Source organism: Pipistrellus kuhlii, unplaced genomic scaffold, assembly GCF_014108245.1.
Source record: "Pipistrellus kuhlii isolate mPipKuh1 unplaced genomic scaffold, mPipKuh1.p scaffold_m20_p_5, whole genome shotgun sequence".
NCBI lineage: Eukaryota > Metazoa > Chordata > Mammalia > Chiroptera > Vespertilionidae > Pipistrellus > Pipistrellus kuhlii.
This window is the reverse complement of record NW_023425551.1, coordinates 72,672,454-72,692,164: the sequence shown is the minus strand read 5'-3', so window position 1 is coordinate 72,692,164 and position 19,711 is coordinate 72,672,454. Positions and strand designations below refer to the sequence as shown.

The 19,711-nt window shown below is 40.3% G+C and overlaps 1 protein-coding gene across 1 annotated transcript in view; it reads left to right on the top strand.

Annotated features, from left to right (window-relative positions):
* The first annotated feature begins 1,622 nt into the window (after positions 1 to 1,622).
* Positions 1,623 to 19,711, top strand: part of CDC5L (cell division cycle 5 like) — a 42,867-nt gene continuing 24,778 nt past the window's right edge. Inside the window, exons 1-10 of the mRNA XM_036413657.2 lie at positions 1,623 to 1,636; positions 2,369 to 2,487; positions 5,062 to 5,165; positions 6,433 to 6,594; positions 7,642 to 7,769; positions 9,198 to 9,297; positions 13,756 to 13,974; positions 15,680 to 15,824; positions 16,516 to 16,704; positions 19,058 to 19,206. Coding sequence (XP_036269550.1) covers positions 2,443 to 2,487; positions 5,062 to 5,165; positions 6,433 to 6,594; positions 7,642 to 7,769; positions 9,198 to 9,297; positions 13,756 to 13,974; positions 15,680 to 15,824; positions 16,516 to 16,704; positions 19,058 to 19,206 — 1,241 coding nt within the window. The 5' untranslated portion in view covers positions 1,623 to 1,636; positions 2,369 to 2,442. The remainder of the gene's footprint in view (positions 1,637 to 2,368; positions 2,488 to 5,061; positions 5,166 to 6,432; positions 6,595 to 7,641; positions 7,770 to 9,197; positions 9,298 to 13,755; positions 13,975 to 15,679; positions 15,825 to 16,515; positions 16,705 to 19,057; positions 19,207 to 19,711) is intronic.

Genomic DNA, 19,711 nt, shown 5'->3' with positions numbered 1-19,711 from the left:
AACTGGCCTCTTCCAGATTCCAGTGTCAAAATTCCTGGGAGTAGACTTAATTGGCTCAGTTTTGATCAGATCAATCACATGGCCAGTCTGTGTGTGTGGGAGAGACACATAGCAACCGAGTGGATGTTGGGGATGGAGTGGACAAGAGGTAAAGGTCACACATCCTACAAGGGGTTTCTGGCACAACCACTGATCACCGAAGGTTGCCATTATAAAAAACAAACAACTTTCTTTTTTAAAATGTGTTTTTATTGGTTGTAGAGAAAGAAAGGAAGAGGGAGGGGGGAGAGAGGGAGGGAGAGAGAGAAAAAAAGAGGGGGAGAGAGAGAGAGAGAGAGAGGGAGAATATTATTGATTGGCTGACTCCTGCACGCTCCCTACTGAGAATTCAGTCCAAAACTGGGCATGTATCCTGACTGGGAATTGAACCGTGACTTCTAGGTTCAGGGGTAGACTTTAACCACTGAGCCACACCAGCTGGGCTACAGTTGTCACTTTTTTTTTTTTTTTTTTTTTTTTTTTTTTTTAGCAGTTATTAGAGGCCTGGTACATGAAATTCTGCATGGGGGCAGGGGAGGAGGGTGGTTGTCCCTCAGCCCAGCCTGCACCCTCTCCAATATGGGACTGCTTGCTCCCAACTGCTTGCCTGCTTGCCTGCTTGCCTTCCTGATTGCCCGTAACAGCTTCTGCCTGCCAGCCTGATCACCCCCTAACCACTCCCATGCCAACCTGATTGATGTCTAACTGCTCCCCTGCCAGCCCATTTGTCCCCAACTTCCCTCCTCTGCCGGCCTGGTCACCTCTAACTGCCCTCCCCTGCAGGGTTGATCACCTTCAACTGCCCTTCCTTGCAGGCCTGGTCCCTCCCAATTGCCTTCCCTTGCAGGCCTGGTGCCTCCCAGCTGCCCTCCCCTACTTGTCTGATCACCCATAACTGCCCTCCCTTGCAGACCTGATCCCTCCCAACTGCCCTCCCCTGCTGGCCATCTTGTGGTGGCCATCTTGTGTCTTTGACCACATGAGGGCAGCCATATTGTGTGTTGGATAAAATACCAGACGTCCCACTTTTGGTGGGACAGTCCCGATTTTTAACAACTTGTCCCTCATCCTGTGGTGTTTTAAAAAAGTCCCGATAATCTTTCCAAAAATCGGGACTTTTTAAAACGTTGTGGGACAAGGAACAAATTGTTAAAAATCGGGATTATCCCACCAAAAGTGGGACGTCTGGTCATCTTAGTGTTGGAGTGATGGTCAATTTGCATATTACTCTTTTATTAGATAGGATAGAGGCCTGGTGCACGGGTGGGGGCCAGCTGGTTTGCTCTGAAGGGTGTCCCGGATCAGGGTGGGGTAGCCTGAGTGAGGGGCCTATGGTGGTTTGCAGACTGGCCATGCCCCCTGGCGACCCAAGTGGAAGTCCTGGTATCTGGGATTTATGTATCTTCTACAATTGAAACTTTGTAGCCTGGAGGGGAGGCCTGGGCCAGCCAGGGTGTGCGGAAAACTTTGCTTCCTCCATTGCCAGGGGCAATCCTAGCCTCCCGCTCTTTCCAGCTCCGTGGCTGTTACCATTTCTGTTTGGATTTGTTTACCTTCTATACTTGAAACTTTGTAGCCTTGAGTGGAGGCTTAGGCTGTCAAGGGCAGGCGGAAAGCTTGGCTTCCTCCATTGCCTGGGAAATCCAAGCCTCCTTCCTGCTCTCTGTGGCTGTAGCCGTCTTTGTTGGGTTTATTTGCATACTCGCTCTGATTGGCTGGTGGGTGTGGCTGGTGAGCCTGGCTTGAGGGTATAGCGGAGTGATGATTAATTTGCATATTACTTTTTAGTAGGTAGGATTAGGTAGGATTATGTATTATATACTTTGCTTGGTTTATAAGATTTAATCCTTAGGACAACCCTATTATCTCTACATTTTAGGATATTTAGGTTTACATGAGCGACTGCCTTTTCCTGAGTATTCTTTGCATAAATTTCTATTAATCAAATGCTTAAGAAAGTGCTACATTGATAATTAACAAAGCTCCTTTTAAGCCGATTGGGCTGAAACTCCACGAGCGTGATGTTCCCACTCTCTGCCACTAGGTGACGTCACGGCCAGTCCACCTCGACGTTCTGTGCTGAGAGCCACGGCTGACATTTCGCGACCTCCCTGTTTTCCTCTAATCAGTGTTCGATGTGCGCGCGGCCGGAGCGGTCTTAAGGCTTTCTGTCGTCCTCCGGGGCTACCGCTTTAACAGGATTCTGACCTTCCTTTCAGCCACCCGAGTTCTCGCGATACTTGCTACTTACTGCCCCGCCCACCGCCTCGCGCATGCGCAGATCTCTATATAGCAGAAGGTCGCGCCTGGAGAAAGTGGAGTCGTGGAGTCTCGTGGCCGCAGCGCCGTTGCTAATTCTCGGAAGCTCTTCTCGGCCACTTGCCGAGACCCCCGGCCGCCAAGATGCCTCGAATTATGATTAAAGGGGGCGTGTGGAGGAATACCGAGGTAAGTCCCCCTTTCCCGCCGCCCGCTGCCCTTCGCCCCCTCTGGCAGCTTGTGCGCACGCGCGTGGAGGTCGCGGAGGCGCGGATGCCTCGCAGGGTCTGCGTGGGGGCGGCCCCGGGCGGACCCTCCGAGCCTTTCCCGCCCCCGATCCCGAGTTATCGGAGCGCCTGCGGGACAGGGACTGTGGGTTAACCCCCCGGTTACCTGCCTGGCACTTTGTTAGGCCCTCCCAGTGAACATTCGTGGAGTAGAGGATGCACCGCCCCCACCCCCCACCCCCTCTCCACGGGACTCAGTTTGGAGGGGGAGATGGGACATCAGCGAGAGTTGGTCTTCTGGGGGCACCCCTGCCCCTCAGCCCGGGCACCGTGCCTTTCTTTGATCCTCAAAAATGAAGAAGTGCTATGGCCACAACTTTGTTTCTGTTTTGACTTCCGTGCAGAGGGGAAGCGGCTTGAGTGCCGGGTTTCCTCTTGTTACCTTTACCGAGGTATATAGCTTTTGTCAGTCCTCCCGGCAGATCCCAAGGCGTGCCTCACCCTGTCCTTCCTCAGCCTGGAAAGAAGGCAGATGGGATAAACTGATTACAGTGGTTTCATTGCTTGTAGAAATGCAGTGGATAATGCCCGTGGTGAGCCCGTAGCGGAGAGGGAGAGTAAAACAGAAGCGAGATGTCAGTGCAGAAACTAAATTTGCCCGTTTCTGGAGCACATCCTATCTTTTCAGGACCTGTGTGTTTATATATCTTGTGCTTTCTTTAAATATCCTCCTCCAGCTTGGCCTCTTTCCCACCATCCTTCAAGATCCAGTTCAGAAACTCTCCTTGGAATTTTTGCCCATTTTCCTGTAAAAAAAAATTAGTTCTTCCCCCAGAGTTCCCATCGATCCACTTTCATCCATTTGTTACAGCTTGCTTTGACCACTTTTTTGCAGGGATCACATCCTTCTCAGTTTTTTAACCTCTCAGAATCTCAGTTTTCTCATTTTTCTAATGAGGATGATAAGTAGTATTCTTTCAGTAAGTGCTTGGTGCTGTTTCTTTCCCCGAGCAGGCAGCATTGCAAGAGGACCAGATCTTGGTCTCCCTAGAACCTAGGACAGTAACCAGCATGAAGTAGGTTGCTTAGTAAAATGTGGAATGAATCTTAGTAGGGTAGAAAACTAAACAGGGGTGGGCAAAGTAGGTTTACAGCTGTGAGTACACAGAACAGTTTATTCTTGTATTATTATTAATTATTCTACTATTTATTTGTGTTACAACTGTAAACCTATTTTGCTCATGCCTGTATATATTAAGTTGAAGGTGCGTTTAAGTATTAGCTGTACTGCAACAAAGTTACAAGTAAAGTCAGCCACTAGACAATCTTGTCTCCCAGCTTGCAGGAGGGAACCAGGCTGTTTAAATTGGAGAAGAGATGATTCTGGGCGAGAGACAGACGTACAGAATCAGGTAGCAGCAGGATTCCTCTGCTATGGCGGAAGCTCTGAAGTCTTTTAAAGTCTGATGGTGGGAATGTGTGGTGGGATGGAGCAGCTCATGTATGAGGTGTATAGCTCAAGTGGGAAAAAACCTAAAAGCAAAATGCCCAAGTGCATTAATCTGCAGCCTTTATTATCTTTGGTATTTATGGTTTATCTTGCTGGGTTCCCTTGAGATTGGTGAATTCCATATCAGAATGGGTACCCTGGTGAAATAATATCTAGAGGCTGGAGGGAGAGCTAACTGGTGAGGTGGGAGAGAAGTAATTCTCAAGTTAGACCTGGATGTGTATTCTAGGGTCAGATTGGGGGTATGGGACTGGAGAGAAAATGCTGTTCATAAACTGGAGGCAGGAAGCCTGGATTGGATAACAGAGTTACTAGAGTCTTGACTTAGGCTGGACATGTCCTGTTGGATTAAGTGTTCAGGAAACGTCTTTTGACTGAATAAATGTGAATGAGCTGTACTCTTTTGAGGATGACAGCCACATATTGGAGAATGTTTTTGTTAGTCTCTATCAAAGTAAGGTTTCTCAGTTTGGGCTGTATCCATCCCAATTATGGGGTGGAGTGGGGTTCTGTGTAAAGGAGGGTAGAGTGTCCTTCTAAGAGGTGTCTTCTTAATTTCTTGCATTTGGCTGACTCTGGCTTTCTGTTTATTATTATAGTAAATGAGGACTTTGTACCTTATTAAAAAAATCTAGGACAATGATTTTTCAATTTTCATCTCATGGTACATATAAACTACGAAAATTCTGAAGCACACCAAAAATTATATTATTTTTTTGCCAATTTGATAGACACAAGTACACAAAAAGGATAATTTTGATTCATTCAACCCAGAGAGCTATTGTTATGTTGGCTCTTGACATTTTTTTACTTAACAATCCAAGGGAAAAAGAGGTCAGGGCCCGTGACTAAATAGTCAGATATTGCATGTTTTAAAAATTCTTGTGGCATACCAGTTGAAAATCACTGATCTAGGAGGTATGTGTGTGTCTTTCTTTTTCTTTCCAGAAACCCTGTTAGACTTCATTTAAATTTTGTCTTTTCTCACTTGGAATTTTTTGATTGAATATACTGTTTTTCTTTTAGGATGAAATTCTTAAAGCAGCGGTAATGAAATATGGGAAAAACCAGTGGTCTAGGATTGCCTCACTGCTGCATAGAAAATCAGCAAAGCAATGCAAAGCCAGATGGTATGTATCAGTCAATGAATGGAAAACAGAAAACAACTTTAATTATTTGAGGAAAATGTCAGTTCTTTGAACCTTACCAAAGAAAGAAGGTGTAGTGATATAACAGAAAGATGAAGTGGGAGATGGTAATTTATTTTTTAAATTATATTTTTATTGATTTCAGGAAGGGAGAGGGAGAGAGAGAAACATCAATGATGAGAGAGAATGATGCCAGGTGCCTATTAGGGATGGAGCCCGAAACCCAGACATGTGCCCTTGACAGGAATTGAACCTGGGACCCACAGTCTGCAATCTGACACTCTATCCACCGAGTCAAACCAGCGAGGGCGACATGGGAATTTAGATTTAAGACTTAACTGTCACTTGTTTTCTATGAGCTTAGGAAAGACATTTTTCTATCCTCTCTATTCTGCCCCTGTTTTATCCCATTGGGGATAATAATACTTGACTTTAACTGGTGGAGATAAGAGGCTAAAGTGAGTTAATATGTTTGAGAGTGCTTTGTGAAGCATAAAATAAATTTGTTTTTAGGTAAAGATGGACTTCAGCTTATAAGTGGATTGTGCTTCAAAAGTTTAAAAGTTGGATAGAACTTTTTTCTCCAAAGAAATGAATGATAAATAATGGTTAATTCTAGCCTGGCTCACATAGTTGAGTTTACTCATAATACAGTTGATATTTTGTATAGCAAAACCCATCATACACCTGTGGTATCTCCTTTTAAGTCACAAAGTAGTGGACACATTAAACTTTTTACATGTGTCCTTGGCACGGATGATCTGGCCCCAGCCTTGACCTATGTGGTACTAGGATCATATTTTGGATTGTACAACAGGGACCTAATTTCCTAGGCACTTGAGCAGGGGAAAGGCTCATAATGTAGGATTGGACCTCAAAGAGGAAGATGGTCCTCAACCTGAACAAGTGGTTCTGATTTCTGCTTCTCTTAGTGGAGCTAAGTCCCTGCCTGATGTTTGGTAAGGGTTATATCTATCTTATTTGCTAGCCTCTCACCTAACTAAATAAACTGGATGGAAAAAGTGGGTTGGGTGGGGCATGAGGAAAGACAGATAATGACAATAATTCACTTAAATTTAAAAACACCGAACTAAAGCCGTGACTATTCTGTTGTAAAAACACAGCTTTATAATTGAAGGATGAGAGTTCCCTTCTGTTTTTAGACATTAGAAGTCAGTATATCTAATATATAAATAGTATATTCATGCTAAGTGACTGATTAATGTATAAAATTGTATATTTTTAATAGGTATGAGTGGCTCGATCCAAGCATTAAAAAAACAGAATGGTCTAGAGAAGAGGAGGAAAAACTCTTACACTTGGCCAAGTTGATGCCCACTCAGTGGAGAACCATCGCTCCAATCATTGGAAGAACAGCTGCTCAGTGCTTGGAACATTATGAATTTCTTCTGTAAGTGGATCTCCAAAGGCAGTATTAAAATGTGTGTATATCTTCTGAATGAGTATGCATAAAATTTTAACATTTTCTGTCTTTAAACATTTAGTTACAGATTTGAGTAAAGATAAAAGAACAAAGCTATTGGATTACATATTCCAAATCTCATGTGGTTGATCAAAATGGTTATTCTGTTACATCCTTTTTAAGGGAATAATTTAAAAATATACAAACCATACATATTCATTGTAGAAAACCTAGGGAAAAAATAGTAAAACAAATAAAAATCACTCGTAATCACTGCTGAGTGTTAACCATTGCAACATTTTATTTCATCCCCAATAGTGTGTGTGTGTGTTTTGTATGGCTGTAGTGCATTTGTGATTAAGGGACTGCTTGGATTCTATTTTATAGTGAATGGAAACACTGAAATTAGAGGGAATTTTAATACCATTTCTTTCAGGTGAAGCAATAGCAGAAATGCTTTATTTTGTTAATGCCTATTCATTGGGGTAATTTTTTTTTTTTAATTGAATGTATTGGGTGACATTGGTTAACAAAATTACATAGGTTTCAGAGGTATAATTCTACAACACATCATCTGTACATTGATTTGTATGCTCACCATCCTAAGTCAAGTCTCCTTCTATCACCATTTACCCTTCCTTTATCCTCTGCTCCTCCCTCCAACCCCTTTCTCCCTGGTAATCACCATACTTTTCTCTGGCTATGAGTTTTTTTGTTTTGTTTGTTTCTGCTTAATCTCTTCATAGTTTTCACTTAGCCCCTCTATCCTCTCCTTTCTGACAGCTGCCAGTCTGTCCTCTGTGAGTCTGTTTTTATTTTGTTAGTTTAATTTGTTCATTAGATTCTACATGTAAGTGAAGGCATATGGTACTTGTCTTTCTCTGACTGGCTTATTTCACTTGGCATAATACTCTCCAGGTCCATCTATGCTGTCCCTTTGGGTTTTTGAAGGAAGAGTTCCGATGCTAGGAAATTCGGTATTTCTAAGACTAAATGGTCTGGTAGGATGACTAACCCATCTGGATTCTCTTCTAGGGATAAAGCGGCCCAAAGAGACAATGAAGAGGAAACAACAGATGATCCACGGAAACTTAAACCTGGAGAAATAGATCCAAATCCAGAAACAAAACCAGCACGGCCTGATCCAATTGATATGGACGAGGGTAAGTGTATGCTTGTGAGGAATTTATTTCTTTGATAACTTACACTCTTCTCAGTCTTCTTTTTAACTCTTTTAATTTCTTCCTAAACACCTCTGACTTTTTTAGAATTCCAGTTCAATCTGATGTTGTTATTCTGTCTCATTTTAAATGTGTCTAGTCTTCTATTATAAAGTAATTGCTATATTTGGACAGTGTCCCTTTTTATCTTCTAATTTTTCAATTCATTTAATAAGTTAACCAATGTAATACTTCTGGACAGATTGCCTGAAGGCTAGAGGTAAGCCCTTGAGATCCTGTATTTTTTTTTTTTTTTTTTTTTTAATATATTTTATTGATTTTTTACAGAGAGAAAGAGAGAGAGATAGAGAGCTAGAAACGTCGATGAGAGAGAAACATCGACCAGCTGCCTCTTGCACACCCGCTACCGGGGATGTGCCCGCAACCAATGTACATGTTCTTGACCGGAATCGAACCTGGGACCTTTCAGTCCAAGGCCGACACTCTACCACTGAGCCAAACCGGCTTCGGCGAGATCCTGTATTATTCCCATTCTGTGGAGAGAGCCAAGAATTCAGGATATGGGCTCCAGTCCTATTAACTACTTTTTTGATTTTAGGCAGGTAATTTAATCTGCGGATAAGCACTACCACGAGACTCTAATGGAGATTTAGGCTGACTCCTTGAGACATTGAATGCAGAATCAGAGGAATTGGATTTTTGACCTATTTCTGCCATTTATTAGCTGTTTGACATTAGGCAAGTCATATAATATCTTTGAGCTTTGATTCTATTTCCTGCCAGATGGAGAGAGATATCTATCTTATAGGATTGTTGTGAAGCATTCAGGGAATATTGAGTTTCTAAAATTTGTTTGAGGGTAGTGGTTCCCAAAGGCTGACAATGGCTGGCCTCGCTGCATTATTGTTACATGGGGAACTTTTAAAAATATAGGTACTACTAGAACCTCCCCTGGTGATAACCGAGTCAGTAATTTCAGGGTGGAGGGGTGACCCTGGAATCTGAGATTTTTCAAAGGTCCCTTTTGATTTCATTGGACAGCCTTGCATAGCAACTGGCCTAAGACATTGGTAAGAGGAGAGAAATAACTTCTGTGGGGAAAAAAGGTGTATCTAGTGAAGATGATCAGTTCCTTTGTAATTAAATAGTAGTTCTGCAATATTTCACAATTTTTGTTTTGCCAGGTAGATGATAAGGATATGATAATTATAGCCACTTTTTAATGAAAACTTACTAGATACTTTTTCTAATTTCATTTTACTTAGCTCTTCTCAAAATACCTGTTATGCAGGAATTGTTGTATTTATTTATAGGAGATGTTTTTTCTCATCTTAAGCACTAGAGCATGTCTCTCACATGCCTTGCTTCTATTGGAGAAGAACTTGGTTTTTCTTCTGTTTGTTTTTGTAGATGAACTTGAGATGCTTTCTGAAGCTAGAGCCCGCCTGGCTAATACTCAGGGAAAGAAGGCCAAGAGGAAAGCAAGAGAGAAACAGTTGGAAGAAGCAAGGTATGGTTGTTTCCATTCATAGTTGAACAATTAGTCTGTGCAGCCTTAGTCTGATATAACTGCATGATTTATCCAACCCTGTTGATGAGTAATAATTAGAATTGTTCAATTCTAGTTTTGGTAATATTCTTTATTGCTTTGGAAACATCTTACTTTTCCCCCTAATCATTTCAGAATATAGGAAAAAAAGACATTAGAATTTTATTTTTGGTAAGATATGGCAGAAGTAATGCCCAGGTAGCCTATTCAGCATGTTGGATTTTTCTGTTAGCATAGGAGTGCTTCTTTGTTGTAGCCATCTTGGAGTCAGATGGGTAGAGGACACACAGGCTATATGACTTTTGCATGGTTGCCTGTTAATTACTTTCCTTGGTTTGTTTTGGGCAGGCACTGACAAAATAGGAAGCTTGACTGAACTTAGAGGGAGTTAATGATCCTTAAACCATATTTAGACTTTCACAGAAATTTTTATTTAAAAAGTGAGTTTAGTGTTATCCTCTATTCAGGTTTTCTCCACGTTCCCCTTCCTTTTTCCTTTTGATTAGAGCCATGATTGACATCATTCCTAATAGCCCAGAAGTGGATAAAGGGAAGACCTGAACTGTATAATGCTTATTAGCTTTGGAGTTTAGGCATTGTAATAACTTCCCTAGCCTACACAGCTGCCTTTTATGGTCCCCAAACCAGGACGTGCTTCCTTACCTACTGGCTAGCATTGTGCCGATGGTTTCCCCAATAATGGCTTTGTAGTGCCAGATCCTGGGATGGAGGATTATTTCATGCTTGAGGATGCTTGTTGGCATATTTGGCCAGTCACTAGCCCAGAATAGTTACTTATGATGGGAGAATGACTGGGCTGAGACTGAGCAAAAACTAAGGGGAGGTACTAAAATTTCTGTCCAGTCTCAGCCACTTTTCTGTACATTTGTTGGGGTTAAATAATTTGAGTAAGGTTGAAAAAAATCACTTTTCCATTTTTGTCCATGGTTGGTTGGGAAACAAATTTTTTTGAGCCTTCTAGTCATGGGGATTGGGCCCAGGATGTGGCAAGTGCATATATAAAAAATCTCCAAGTATGGCTGACATTGCTTGCTTTAATTAAAAATTTTCAGCTTTAGCTCAGCCGGCATGGCTCGATGGTTGAGCTTTGACCTATGAACTAGGAGGTCACCGTTTGATTCCTGGTCAGGGCACATGCTGGGTTGTGGGGTTGATCCCCATTGTGAAACGTGCAGGAGGTAGCCGATTTATGATTTTCTCTCATCATTGATGATTGTATCTCTCTTTCCCTCTCCCTTCTCTGAAATCAATAAAAATATAAAAATTTTCAGCTTTAAATTGGCCCTACACCTTCTTGTAGATTTTTTAGACGGTCTACACATCTTTATAATTTATTTTGCATGTACTAGTATAGCAGAGATTTTTAACGTTTTTCATCTCATGGCACACATAAACTATTAAAATTTTGTGACATACCAAAAAATAAATTTTTTTGTCAACCTGACCAAAAAAAAAATAGGTATAATTTTGATTCATTCACGCCAGATGGCCGTTACTGTGTTGGCTGATGTCATTTTTTTTATTTATTTTTTTTATGGGGAGAGGGGCTTTCTAAATATACTTTTATTGATTTTTTATAGAGAGGGAGAGAGATAGAGAGCTAGAAACGCCGATGAGAGAGAAACATCGACCAGCTGCCTCTTGCACACCCCCTACTGGGGATATGCCCGCAACATATGTACCTGCCCCTGACTGGAATCGAACCTGGGACCTTTCAGTCCGCAGACCAACGCTCTACCACTGAGCCAAACCAGTTTCGGCTGATGTCATTTTTAAATTTGACAATCTAAGGGAAAAGAGGTCAGTGCCCCTGGCTAAGTAGTCAGGTAATGCATATTCTAAAAATTCTTGCCGCACACTGGCTGAGAATCGCTGGACTAGACCAGGTCTGTATGCAAAATGCAGTGCAGGGCTAGTTAAGTGCTAAGTTACTCATCTGTTTTATAACTTAAAGCTTTTTTTACTTTATTTTAAAAAAATATTTTTTATTGATTTTTTTACAGAGAGGAAGGGAGAGAGAGAGTTAGAAACATCGATGAGAGAGAGTCATTGATCAGCTGCCTCTTGCCCGCCCCCTACTGGGGATGTGCCCGCAACCAAGTACATGCCCTTGACTGGAATAGAACCTGGGACCTTTCAGTCCACAGGCTGACTCTCTATCCACTGAGCCAAACCGGTTTCGACATAACTTAAAGCTTTTTATTGATTACAAAAATAACACATTTTTCCTTCAGTATTATTTTTTGTTTTGGGGGCATGGTTGATATAATATTGTAGAGCTTGGCTATATTCACTTGACATTATATTGCAGAGGTTTTCTAATGTCCTTTGAAGTCTTTATTCCTTTATTTAAGGCAGGGGAAGGGGACTGCCTGGTCTGCGGGCCATATAAGACCCGCAAAATCATTTGGTCTGCCCCTACTAGGGCTGAGTTAATTGAATGTTTGACCGAATATAGCAGGCTAATGTTAAAATAATTTTGTATGGACCATGAATGATGTTATAAATGTCCAAATGGCTCTTGACAGAAGAAAAAAGGTTACCCACCCCTGATTTACAGAATGAAGTTATTTTAATTTTTGAAATGTGTCCTTTGAAACCTTTTTTTTTTTTTTTTTTTAAATATAGGATGTTATTGGGGTGCCATTAGTCTACATGAACATATAGGTTACATATGTGAATGACTAAAACCTTTTTTAATATACATGTATATATATACCCAAAACAACATTTATATAAGATTATATAGTTTTGTTTTTTTTTAATTAATTCTTAGAGAGGAAGGGAGAGGGATTGGGAGAAACATCTGATCGGCTGTCTCTTGCAATCCCCCTACTAGGGATTTAGCCGGCAACCTTTCCCATGCACTGTCGACACCCCACCAACTGCTGAGGGCCTATATAGTTTTGATGAGAAGTCAGCTGTTAATTTTATTAAGGTTTCACTTGTAAGTGCTGAGTAATTTCTCTCTCTTGCTGCTTTGAAGATTTTCTCTTTGTCTTTGGCTTTTAGCATGTTTTAAGTATGTTTGTGGATTTCTTTGTTATGTTTATCTTAGAGTCTTGAACTTTATGAATGTGTAGATTAATGGTTTACAGTAAAATTGGGAAATTTTTTTTCATTACTTCTTGAAGTATTTTTCTCCCTTTTGTCTTCTCTTCTTTTGTTACTACTTTTGTGTATATGTTGGTGCACTTAATGGTGCTCCACATTTCTGTGAAGCTCTGTTCATATTTCTTCATTTTTTTTTTCTTTGTTCTTCAGATTGCATAATTTTTAAGTTTGCTAATTCTTTTTTGTTTAATTTATTTTTATTGATTTCAGAGAGAAAGGGAGGAGGAGAGAGAGAAACATCAATGATGAGAGAGAATCATTCATCGGCTGCCTCCTGCATGCCCCCTACTGGGAATCGAGCCCGCAACCCGGGCATGTGCCCCTGACTGGAATGGAACCTGGGACCTTTCAGTCTAAAGGCTGACACTCTATCCACTGAGCCAAATTGCCCCCGCGAGTTTGCTAATTCTTTTGTCAGTTTGAATCTACTGTTGAACCCTTCTGGTGAAGTTTTCATTCCAGCTTAGGGATTTAGCTAGTTTCTTATTGTTGGATGTTTACATTATGCTGGTTATCTGCCATTACAAATAGTGCTTGAAGGACAGTTTTATAGCTAAGTCCTTGTTCATGCTCTTATTTATTTCCTTAGGCTAAGGTTGGGTTAAAAAAAATGTGAAAAACATTAGTGTTTTAGTATATATATCTGGGGAAAGCTATACCAATTTACTTTCTTTACTGCCAGTGTGGGAGAGTCTCTGCTTTTTAGCACCATTGCTATTAAAACAAGACAAAAAGCTGAATGCTAGTAATTAGAAATACAGAAATGGTATTTGTTAATTTAATTTGTGACTTTAAAAGTATCAGTTAAGTAGACCTTTTGTCATTACAGCAATTTGTATTTTTTTTCCTTAGTGAACTGTTTGTTTCCTATTTATTTTAGTTGGGTTGCATAAGTTATATCTAACCATTCCTAATAATTACAAATATTTTCTCTATTATTTGCTTTTTAATTTTGCTTTATGGTTTTTTAAAAATAGTACTACAGAGATATTAAATTTTAAAGCCTTCGTTCTTTTCCTTTGTCTTTTATTTATATTTGGTGAGTACATTCCCATCCAGGGATAAGATACATATTTATTTACACATAGTTTCTTCTGGTTTTTATTTTTGCTTTTGTATGTGTATACTTTAAATTGAAACTGAACTTTACTTTGGTGAATGGTATGCGGTGAGGATTTTCTTTCTTTCTCAAATAACCAATTAGTTTTCTTAAAACTTTTGGATAATCTATCCCTTACCTATGACATATGATTTTTAAGGTGGTCTTGTGTTCTTTTTCTTCAGACGTCTTGCTGCCCTCCAAAAGAGAAGAGAACTTCGAGCAGCTGGCATAGAAATCCAGAAGAAGAGAAAAAAGAAGAGAGGAGTTGATTATAATGCTGAAATCCCATTTGAAAAAAAGCCTGCTCTTGGTTTCTATGATACTTCAGAGGAAAACTACCAGGCTCTTGATGCAGATTTCAGGAAGTTAAGACAACAGGATCTTGATGGCGAGCTAAGATCGTAAGTGCCTTTCTGATTTTAAAAATGGGAAGATACAGTAGGAATTTTTAAAAAAAATATATTTTATTGATTTTTTACAGAGAGGAAGGGAGAGAGATAGAGAGCTAGAAATGTCGATGAGAGAGAAACATCAACCAGCTGCCTCCTGCACACCCCCTTCCGGGGATGTGCCTGCAACCAATGTACATGCCCCTGACCGGAATCAAACCTGGGACCTCTCAGTCCGCAGACTGATGTTCTACCACTGAGCCAAACCGGCTTCGGCCTACAGTAGGAATTTTATGGAGGGCCAGGTATTATCCTTGTCAGTGTCAGATTTTTATTAGCACAATGTAGCTGACATATGCTTTTATTTATTTAACGGGCTCACCTTTCTGAGAAAAATCAGTCCTGTGTTTGGCATAGAATGCTCTTTGGAGTTCTTAAAATGTCAGTCAGCATTGCTCTTAGTGAACTGTCTACTCACCAAGTCAAAATTTTAATTCAAGATTTATGTATATTTATAAATAGCTTAGTTGTTTTAATAATAGCCTGAAGGAATCTGTCAATATTTGGTTTATTTATTTTGCCTTGCATTCTACAAATTTGTACTTAGTGGGGATAAGTAGGTATATTTACAAAATGGTGGAGGGTGCAGAGGATTTTGCCTATTTCAAGGGATTTTTAGAGTTTCTTTAATTCTTATATCTGAAAATTGTGGGGAGGATTATTTATGATTGTCAAAGATTTTTAGTTTTTCATTTCCTGATTGACATATTATTTCTATTGCATGAATTATTACTAAACAACTGACATTAGCCACTGTAAAACAGGGTATTCTTGGATGTACTCCATTATATTTATTTCTTAAATTAAGTAATTTCAACAAATAAAGAGCTTAAAGATGAAAACATCTGGAAGGAGTAGACTACATGGGGGAAGAGGATAGCACGCAGAAGGGGAGGAGGCATTCCTGGGCTTTAAAAGTCCGTCTTAGCCTGTCTTTCAGTTTCCTAATAACTTTTTGGTGTAATTTGTCCTGACTTAAATATTTGTTTTAAAAGTTTTGTGAGTTTAAAAAGTCATAAACAATTGAATAAAGTTTAAAGGGAAATTATAAAATTCACAATATTTTAATTTTATTCCCTTTATATAATTGTTTTTCTTTCTGTATACTTTATTTTTCTATGTAAACATTTTTATGTAAGTATAATATGATATAGTTTATGTTATTTTGATATTATATGTAACGTTTAGCTTATAGTCTTTATAGTATACTAGAGGCCTATGCACGTAATTCGTGCAAGGGACTTGGTCCTCACAGTCACGCCTGCTGCCTTGGCCCCACAAGCCACAGCAGTTGCCTCTGCCTCCTCCTCTGCCTCTGCCTCAGCCCTCACAGCCACGGCTTAGTCTGGAAGGTCATCCGGTCTAATTCACATATTACGCTTTTATTATTATAGATAGTTTTAATAGTTAATAGTTAAATTACTTAATATATTCTGTTTTCTGAATAATTCTATCATTATTCTAAGTCATTTTTCTTGAATTAGTGGATAGATGATGGTGTATGAGCCAACTTAATATATATAGTTTTTGTTTGTTAATTAGTAATTTTCTTAGAAATGGGATTATTTTGTTCAAAATGTATGAGTATTTATATGGCTTTCAATGTTATTGCCTTTATGTAATTTAAAAATCTCTTCTCTATCTTGATCCTTGACAGTGAAAAAGAAGGAAGAGATAGAAAAAAAGATAAGCAGCATTTGAAAAGGAAAAAAGAATCTGATTTACCATCAGCTATTCTTCAAACAAGTGGTGTTTCTGAATTTACTAAAAAGAGAAGCAAATTAGTACTTCCTGCCCCTCAGGTAATCTGATAAAAGCATATTTTTCATTGTGTGAACTCATACACTGATCATTTATTCAGCAAATATTTGAGGCCTTATGTACCAAGTTTTTGTTAGGTGCTAGATGTTCTTAAGAAATTCATGGCTTAGCCCTGGCCGGGTGGCTCAGTTGATTGGAGCCTCATTTTGTACACCAAAATGTTGTCAGTTCGATTCCCGGTTAGGGCACATAACTATCGATAGGTTGCTGGTTCGATCCTCGTTTGAGGGAGTGTACGGGAGGCAACTCTCATATTGATATTTCACTCTCTCTCTTCCTCTCTTGTGGATGAGTGGATTCTCTGTGATATTTTAATTGTTTTTCAGTCACCCCCTCCTCCCCCCATATGATAGTATTGTACAAACACAAGTTTTTGGTATATTAATATGTTGCTTATTTTAAAAGATTTTTAGTGTGGAAATACACTCAAGACTTTGTAGCTTGATACTATGGAATTTCTCCCCTTACCCCTGACACTCACATTATATAGGAAAGACTTTAGAAAAGCTGTGTTATGGAAATTTTCAAATCCACAAGTGTAAAGAGAGTGGTACAGTGTACCCTGTGTACTCATCACACAGCTTCAGCAGTTTATCTTTCTGGAATATGGAAATTTTAAGTTGAGTTGTTTTCTGGTTAGAATACTGTTTGTTGTGATAACTTTCTTTTTAGATTTCAGATGCAGAACTCCAGGAAGTTGTGAAAGTAGGCCAAGCAAGTGAGATTGCACGTCAAACAGCTGAGGAATCTGGCATAACAAACTCGGCTTCCAGTACTCTCTTGTCTGAGTACAATGTCACCAACAACAGCATTGCTCTTAGAACACCACGAACGCCAGCTTCTCAGGACAGAATTCTGCAGGTACGGTGTCATGTAGTAGAAAGAGCCTTTCACTTTTAGTTATTGTAAGGATTATGAAGCAGAACACTGAGTTTGAAACTGAATCCTGAATGCATGGATCCTAGGGATTTCTGTAGTGGGGAAGCTAACTCAGCAGATTGAGTGGTTAGGCAGTTTTCTTCCTACATTTATTAAGTCTTAGCTATTGGGGTTTTTGTGAAGCTGGCCCTTCTATCTTCATTAGTCTTTAGTACCTGTCAGCAAAGCACAGCATTTTAAAAGTGCATGTTACTTAGCAATCCTAGAAAGAAGTCAGATGTGTGTGATAAGTAATTTTTAAAACCTCTGCATTTCTGTACTTAGCTTGCCATAGGCTGCCATCCTTCTTCCTCTCCTTAAACACCTTAGGTACACAGCTCTGTGTGTTCTTAGGGTGTCTGCATGTCAGAGAATAGCCAAACTAACCAAACACCATTGCATCTTGACCCTTACATCTCATTTCCTTTTCTCTAATAGAAATGTCATTTTAAGGTCTTGATTCAGGAGTCAAGTAGTCCTGTATGGCTTAGTAAGAAAACAGTTGTGTCCTTCATCACTTGTTTGTTCTCTAGAGGCACCAATTACAATTCTCTGATTTACTAACTTATTGCTAAGATACTTGTTTACTACTTTGGCCTAGTAGTCATTTTCTCTCTCTTTCATATGAGATGTTTCCTTAAATATCTTTTGATCTTTGGCTCTCCTATATCTAGGGGGTAAGAGTGGGGCAATTAAAACTAAGTTCCTTAGGTTTGGTGGGGCTCCTTGACTCTAGGCTTCCTTATAGGCTGAACCTGCTGGGGAGTTTCCCTGGGGAACTCTTGATGTCAGTATTTCTAGATCTTTTTACCAGAGAAGTAAGTAGCTTCCATTCTCCTGCCTGGAGGGCATCAAGCTGGCCAGCCTTTTGGGAACCTAGATGGGGAAAAAATGCTATGTACTTGGAATAGCAGAAAGAGCACACACAATTGGTAATGTGAAATGTAAGGTTCTTTTTATTGGTAGTGAATAACGAAGTAAGCCTTGTTACAGTTCTCTTCATTTTGTCCCAGAACCTGGTGGTTTAAAAGTTGTATTGTACTCATGGTTTCTGTGGGTCAGGGATTCAGATAGGGCATAGAAGGAACAGCTTGTGTCAGCTCCATGTGTCTAGGGCACATGTGTCAAACACAAGGCCCGCGGGCCAAATCCGTCCCGCCAGGCCTTGCAATGTGGCCCGCACCGTGTTGTCATCACTGCACTCCGCTGCGTTTCCATCACAATGACAGTTTATGACTGTTCAGTAAACCATTCGGCCCGCGATTTAGGCTGGATTTTAGATTTTGGCCCCTTCTCTGATTGAGTTCGACACCCCTAGTCTAGGGCCTCAGCTAGGATGACTCAACAGTTGAGGGTGACTTGATAGATGGGGAGCCTGGAATCATCTTTCCATATTTGGTGTTTGCTGCTGTCTGTGCTGGGAACATAGAGTAAATTTATACGTGGCCTCGCCTTTCTCACAGCTTGGTGGCATCAGAAGTTGAACTTCTCCCATGGTCTCTCAGTGCTCCAGTGTGAGTTGTAGTGAGTGTGTGTGAAGCTACATTTTGTTTTCTCCTTGCCTGTTAGTTATCAGTGAGTCCACCTAGATTCAAGAGGAGGGATATAGACTTTATCTTATGATGAATGGAGTGTCAAGAAAAGCATGTGAGATGAGAGATAATGATTGTACTACTATCTTGGAAAATAACAATCTTACAGATCCTAAATTGGGTATTAAGAGACTTGTAGGTACAGTGATAATAATGAATATAGGATTATAGTGAAGGGACTGAGTCAAGTAAAACTTCAGAAATGAACCTGCCCACATGAGTTTTCTTATGAAGTGATAGGCCAGCTGATAGTGTCAACTTTCTAATGGGAGAATCAGATTTAGAGAGGCTAATGGAAACTAGATATACTACAATTAGTGATAAAACTGGATTAAAGTTTAGTTGTTCAGATATTTAGCCCAAACTCACATTGGAAAATTTGAATTCTTAGTTCTTTATGATTATAAAGAGGTTTGGCACAGGTAATAGGAGAAGCTTTTAGATAAATGGTTATGCCATATCCGAGGCCACAAAAGCATTTCTTAACATATAAGAATTTAATCTTAAACTTCTGAGGTGCTATGTTATGTTGACACAGGAATGGAAGTACTGAATCTGCCATGGCCTAGTAGTCATTTTATCTCTTGGTTTTCATTAATAAAATGTCTAAGAATTTTACTTGTTTTAAGATTTGTATAGTAATACCAGAAGACATTCTGTCTTCTGACTAAACTGTTGAAATACTTTATTTTTTCATTAATCAGGAAGCCCAGAACCTCATGGCCCTGACCAATGTGGACACCCCATTAAAAGGTGGACTTAACACACCTTTGCACGAGAGTGACTTCTCAGGCGTGACTCCTCAGCGGCAGGTTGTACAGACTCCAAACACAGTTCTTTCAACCCCATTCAGGTATCTATTTATATATATCTATATATATCTATATATCTATATATCTATACATCTATATATATATCTATATATGTCTATATATATATTTATAAAAAAGGCTAAGCGACTGTCCTACTGGTAGCTAAGACACTCTCTGACCACCAGGGGGCAGACACACGCAGGAGCTGCTGAGCTGTGGTGACTTGGCAGTGGTGGTTCTCAGGTGACGCACCCTGGAACCAGAGAGGAGAGAGCCCGATTCCAGGGTGTGTTACCTAAGAACTGGCTTCCCACAATCTGGTATCCCTTGGGGGATGTCGGAGAGCCAGTTTCGGCCTGATCCCTGCAGGTCAGGCTGAGGGACCCCACCTGCCGGAGGGACCCTGCTCACTTCACAGACGCCCTTCAACCTGTGGCGCCGCCCCAGGTGTGGCTGGCCGGGGATGGACTGCGGGAGGTTCCCTACAGGGCATATTCTGCCCCTCTCGCCCAGGCACCCCATCTTCTAATTAATTTCTTTTCAATG